Source organism: Carassius gibelio, chromosome A23, assembly GCF_023724105.1.
Source record: "Carassius gibelio isolate Cgi1373 ecotype wild population from Czech Republic chromosome A23, carGib1.2-hapl.c, whole genome shotgun sequence".
NCBI lineage: Eukaryota > Metazoa > Chordata > Actinopteri > Cypriniformes > Cyprinidae > Carassius > Carassius gibelio.
In genome coordinates, this window is record NC_068393.1 from 6,171,120 (window position 1) to 6,176,862 (window position 5,743).

The window sequence follows — 5,743 nt, forward strand, 5'->3', positions numbered from 1 at the left end:
CATTTCATTGAGGAAACCACTCCAATCTTATAATATGGCAAAAACACAAGGGATAGTTCACCCAAAAATGAAAATTAATTTACTCACCCATATATCTTTCTAAACCTGTATGACTTTCTTTTTAATAATGCTGCTCATTTCATAAATAGAATCCAAAAAATGACCAGGGCTGTCAAAAAAAAAATAATAATAATAATAATGGCAAAGTCTCTCTGCCTGATACCTACTTTCATTGGCTTGGTTGTGTTTTATAAGCCCTTTTGTCGAAGACTGTTTAGCATAACTAAATGCGAGTTGTCATTTATGCAAAAATGTTAATTTAGAATTTAACTAAATCTGACAAAACCTCCTTTTGGGACATCCTTGTTTGTAAAAACGGTATAATATATATATTTCTCACATCAGGGTTAGGTTATAGTACTTACAACTTTATCTCTTTATAATAAAGATTGAAGTTTATGCAAAGTCCGTTCAGAAAGTGTGTGTGGGTGTCAGTGAGTAACTGACGAGTTATACAAAATACAAATGTCATTTTTTATTAAATCATTTTCCCTCCATCCACACAACTAGTTTGAGGATGTTTGAGGACCAGTTAGAGGGGATGATGGGAATGTGTTTTTTTTTTCTTGCACTAAATCTACAAAATAGTCTACACATTTGATACACAAAATATGCTTTTTTTATACATTATATTTATCCTGCTTTATATACAAGTTTTCTTCTCTCTTTTGTGCACTAAATTTGCTCCTAATTTTTTACAGTAACTTTTTTAAACTAAATTCGCTTCTTTTTTTGCACTAGATTAGCTCTTCTAAATGTTCTGTATTTGTTTTTGCACCACTTTTTGACCACCAAGTCTGCTGCCTTATTAACTAAGCTTGCTGCTCTGAAGACTCTCTGCTGAATAATTTGTTAATTTCTTTTTCCTCTCCGGGGCTCATTTGGCGCATCTGCTGAAAAAATAAAAGTAAAGGAGAGTTGAAGCTCAGCACTGTGTGGACTTCTTGGGTTTTCTGTCATCATCTGCCTTCCCTCCTAAGTTGTCTGATCCTACCTGTTTCTAGCTGATCCTGAGCTACTCCTGACACTTGTCCCTGCTGAAACCATTCATGCTGTAGGATCTCCTCTATAGTTGCTCTCTCAGTTGGGTCATGAGTCATGCAGCGGTTTATCAAATCCTGCAATTCTGTTTTCACAAGCACTGGTTAGTCATGTACACTACACATACACACGTCCATATGACTCTGAACATAGTCATATAGGAAAGTAATGTTGAAATATGTATTATATAAAAAATTGTTCTGATGTTTATGTGTTTAACAATATTATTGTCATTGTGCTAATGGTATAATTGTTCCCTCTCACCTGGGGATATTTTGTGCTTAAACCTCAGACTGCCATGCATCATGTCTTTCAGACTTTTAAAGGGTTGACGTTTGTACACCATTGAGTACATCATAAAGCCCAGAGACCAAACAGTTGTTGGCCCTGCCTCGTATTTAAAGTTCACATAGTACTCAGGTGGGCGGACTCCTCCTGTTAGCAAGAGATGTTTAGGTTAAACAAACATTTACTTTGACAAAAGTCACCAGCATCACACTACACAGAAGACTGACATCTCACTAGGACACAAAATGTCAGCTCACCTGTAAAAGCACCCAGGTAGCCTGAACTTATGACGAGGTCACCGCAGCCAAAGTCTATCAGTTTGACTTGGTTCGTCTTTGTGTTGATCAGAAAGTTATTTAACTTAATGTCACGGTGGAAGACGCCTCGGTCAAGACAGTGCTTGGCTGCCAGCACCGCTTGGTACATCAGCCTACGTGTCTGTGATTCATCCAGTAGCTGCATGTTGTTCAGCGTGAACCTGAGCAAGTCTTTGCAGGGTTGCAGATACTCCAGGATCAGGATGAACCGATCGTCCTCTTCGAACCATTCCAGCATGTGCACAATGTAGGGGCTTAACGGAGGTCGTTTCAGCAGCAGGTTTAGAGCCACTTCTGCTAACAGCGGCTTGGAACAGCCAGGCTACAGCAAAGAGCTCGATTATTAAGAGTTCAACATCACATTTAGCTTGTTTTTAAGATATAACTTGTATTAAATATAATTTAGATTTAAATATATACATTAAGTTTTGACAACCTACAATTTCAATAAACCGGTCTCCATCTCTCTTAGGGATGATTTTGATGGCGACCTGCAAAAACAAAAAGTTGTCGCATTAGTAATTCTACAAAAGTAGTCGTTTTACAAGTGCACTAGATGTTACAGATGGGTAAACTGATCGTATTAAATCTGGAATTTAATATTAAAGCTTCTGTATTGTCATTATCACAAATTTTTCCATTTAAATTGACTTGAAACACATTTTGGTCGAAGCACTGATCTGTACATGTGGTTAATAAAACAGTGATTCTACCTGCTCACGCAGAAATTTGGAAATCCCCTCGTACACAGTGCCGAAGCCTCCTTCTCCAATCTTTCTTCCCACTTCATAAATTTCATCAAAGGGAACTGCACAAATACACCAATATGTTACAATATGAGATTCACAGTCTTACATGAAGCCCAATAGCAGTGCTTGAATAAATAAACACACATCAGCTCTATATTGACTAAATATGGTCAATGTCTGAGACTAACTCTGCATCTGAAATTGAAAAATGTTGCACATACTCCGTATGAGATTTCAGACGCACTGTAAGTGAAAGTAAAACAGCAGAATTCTTTCCACTTCTTTACAACTATATTTCTTTAAATACACAATCAGGAAAATGCTACTTGGTCAAGAGTACTAGAGAAATCATTTGCGTTTGAATTATCTTAGACACGTATAAACACACACACTTACTAGGGTAACTAGACAAAGGTTTAAAACAATCAGTGGAGGAACAAGAAAAGGTTAACAAGTGGAAAAACAATCACCAGGGGTTGGATCGGTGAAACAGGCTGCTCTGAAACGGGTTCGATCTCCAATTCGTCTATGCTTGGAAGCACCTGGAAATCTTGGAGCTGCTGGCTCAAGGCCAGACGGATCTGGAAGAGGATCAGCTGGATCCTGCCGACCCGCTGGCACAAAGCTAGATGCTCCTACAACAGGTGTCCTCTTTGAAGCATCTGGATCTCGATCAGGGTCAGATGAACCAGGCTGTGGATCTTCTGGAGGATCAGTCAGATCCTGTAGAGCCCCTGAATCGAGGATGGTTGGATCTGTCTGAGGATCAACTGAATCCCACAGAGCCATCGACTCAAGGACAGACAGATCTAGCTGAGGATCAGCTGAACATGTGTCTGGCTGTGGATAAAGAGGAGCCACTTTGTGCTTCTTGCTTCGTTTTGTTGCATGTTTTACAGCCCGCCACGCTCTTTTGAAGAATGCACAGATGTGTTTCTTCTTCTTCTCCTCAATTTTTTGATTCTCTAAAAAGCCCAAAAGAAATTGAAGAGATGGAAATTACCACCAGATATTAAAAGTCACATTTTGAGTCTAGACCGCAAGAATACATACTTTCCAAAACTAACAAGCATGCTCTAAATATTAGATAAATAAACATACTTAATAATGTCACTAGACGTGTGAAAAAACAGGAGAGAATTAAAATGACAGTAGACCCACCTTCAGCTGGATTTGGATCACAGTTGGTCGGCGTGATGCTGGATGATCCCGGCAGAGGATCAGTTTGATCCTGTAGAGTTGTTGGCTCAGGGACGGATGGCTCGGGCTGTGGATCAGCTAGATGCTGATGTGCCGTTGGTTCGAGGATGGATGGAGCGCACTGGGAATCAGCTGAATCTGTGTCGGACACTGGCTGAAGAGGGGACACTTTGTTACCTTGATGTCGACACTGGGTGGTGCTTTTTACAGCCAACCATGTGTTTCTGAAGAAGACACAAAGGCTATTCTTCTTGAGTTTTGCAGGTTTTTCTAAATAACAAAAGAAAGAAAGACTTCTGGTTACTGCCTTGACTCTTTATATTGAACAAAATAAACATTTACATTTGGCATGGAAATATAAAATACTAATATATATATATATATATATATATATATATATATATATATATATATATATATATATATATATATATATATATACAGGGCTCAACAGTAAGCTGACATGAGTTTAGTAAGTAAATCAATTATTCACTTGTCCAAATAAAAAAGTTACTTGTCTGGGATAAAAAATAATAATGTTTGTTTTTTGTTTTTTTGGCACAAATGTAAATCATTCTGAAACAGTCTCATCAGTGCTCTATCAGGTATTACTTTAATCAACATATTTTTGATATTTGCCTTAAATTGACTGCTGTTACACTTTTAAACTTTATGAAGGACAATATTTTCCTAAACTGATTAAATGTCCGTTTCTATTTACGTCAAATTCTTACATGTTATCAATACATTAAGTTAGAATAACAAGACAGTATATGGTTGTTACTATTCAAATCAAATCAGTATCAACAAACTCCATCTTTCCAAATGCATAAATAATGTTACTAGATTTAATGTTTTACTTTTTTGACATAAAAATATGAAATGACGGAAAAATGCAATGATACTTTTAAATATGAAATTAAACCAGTAGGTGGTGGCAAGTCACTGTCTTAATGAGTGAATCATTGATTCAACCGATTCGTTCAAACGGCTTATTCTTTCTCACTGAATCATTGACTCGTTACGAAAGACTGTTTTGTGTGTTGCTCGGAGATTCGCGATTGTTCTGCTGTGGCTGTGCTTAGAAATATTTTTGTTATGGAAATGAAGCAAAAACTATCCACAATGTCCCTAAAATGTAAGTCATTTAATTTTTTTATTTAACTAAAGTTGTTTAAAATCAATATCACATTTGCAATCGAGCAGAAAGTCGGGAAAACATCACTCCTGGTGGTGTGATGTTGCATATATTAAATAGAATAATTATATTTTTTCTACAACAGTATGTCTGTTCATGTTTGTTTCTTTGTGTGCTGTTGTGCTTATTGTGTTGATTTCTCCGCGAGTCAAACACTGCACGGAGCCTCAACTGATGAGACCTTGATCAATACACGTTATTAGTCACCGTTTACACTGAAAGTAATAACATCTGAATCATTCTCGCCAAACAAGCGTTAATGTCAAGCCCTGTATATACAGTTTTGCTTCAACCCTAATCAAACACACCTGAACTCATCAAAGTCTGATGCTGGTGAGATCTAATTAGGGTTGGTGCTGAACTCTGCAGGGCTGCGATATGTTTGTGTGTGAAACCCTTCAGAAACTGAAGTTTGTTATTGACCTGTCGGGCTGCTCTCCATAGCTGCTGCTGCAGGAGAAGCCTCTGGATTTACTTCAGCTCCACTAACTCCAGCACAGAAGAAACATTAGAGCTAGAAAACGCAAATCTGGAGTGTTTGCTAACGTGATGCTCGATCTTTGCTCTACTCAGATTTACACTGAACTGACTGCGGCCTGACGCTGAACCCCGAGCTGTGGAATGTTGCCATTGTGACGTCACGGGCCTCTGTGACGTCATCTTCACTAATACTGAGCGCCCGTGGAATGTCCAGTTAGTGCTTTATTTTAAATATATATTAACAATGACAGATGCTAGGTTATTTCTTGGCTGTAGGCTGTACACGATTTCTAGTCGATATAAAATGAATTTCTAATAAAATATTGCTTCTCCATTCGTTGACGATATATAGTTGGTTTGACGTTTGATGCTGGATATTAGACATATATTATTCATCCACTAAAAATGTT

The 5,743-nt window shown here is 37.7% G+C and overlaps 1 protein-coding gene across 1 annotated transcript; it reads right to left on the bottom strand.

The window, feature by feature from the left end:
* Positions 1–407: 407 nt before the first annotated feature.
* On the bottom strand, positions 408–5,513 carry LOC127944313 (serine/threonine-protein kinase pim-2-like). Its single transcript, XM_052540201.1, has 9 exons — positions 5,444–5,513; positions 5,277–5,342; positions 3,617–3,925; positions 2,926–3,420; positions 2,420–2,514; positions 2,147–2,197; positions 1,647–2,028; positions 1,366–1,536; positions 408–1,186 (listed from the first exon to the last, which is right to left on the bottom strand). The coding sequence occupies exons 1-9, from the start codon at positions 5,511–5,513 to the stop codon at positions 1,020–1,022; spliced, it is 1,806 nt and encodes a 601-aa protein (XP_052396161.1). The 3' UTR covers positions 408–1,019.
* Positions 5,514–5,743: the final 230 nt, after the last annotated feature.

Coding starts and splice junctions, on each gene's coding strand:
- LOC127944313 (XM_052540201.1), bottom strand. CDS start 5,513: ATGACGTCACAGAGGCCCGTGACGTCACAATGGCAACATTCCACAGCT. Junction 2,515..2,925: donor TTTCACCGATCCAACCCCTG/GTGATTGTTTTT, acceptor GTATTTGTGCAG/TTCCCTTTGATGAAATTTAT. Junction 2,198..2,419: donor CCAAATTTCTGCGTGAGCAG/GTAGAATCACTG, acceptor TTGTTTTTGCAG/GTCGCCATCAAAATCATCCC.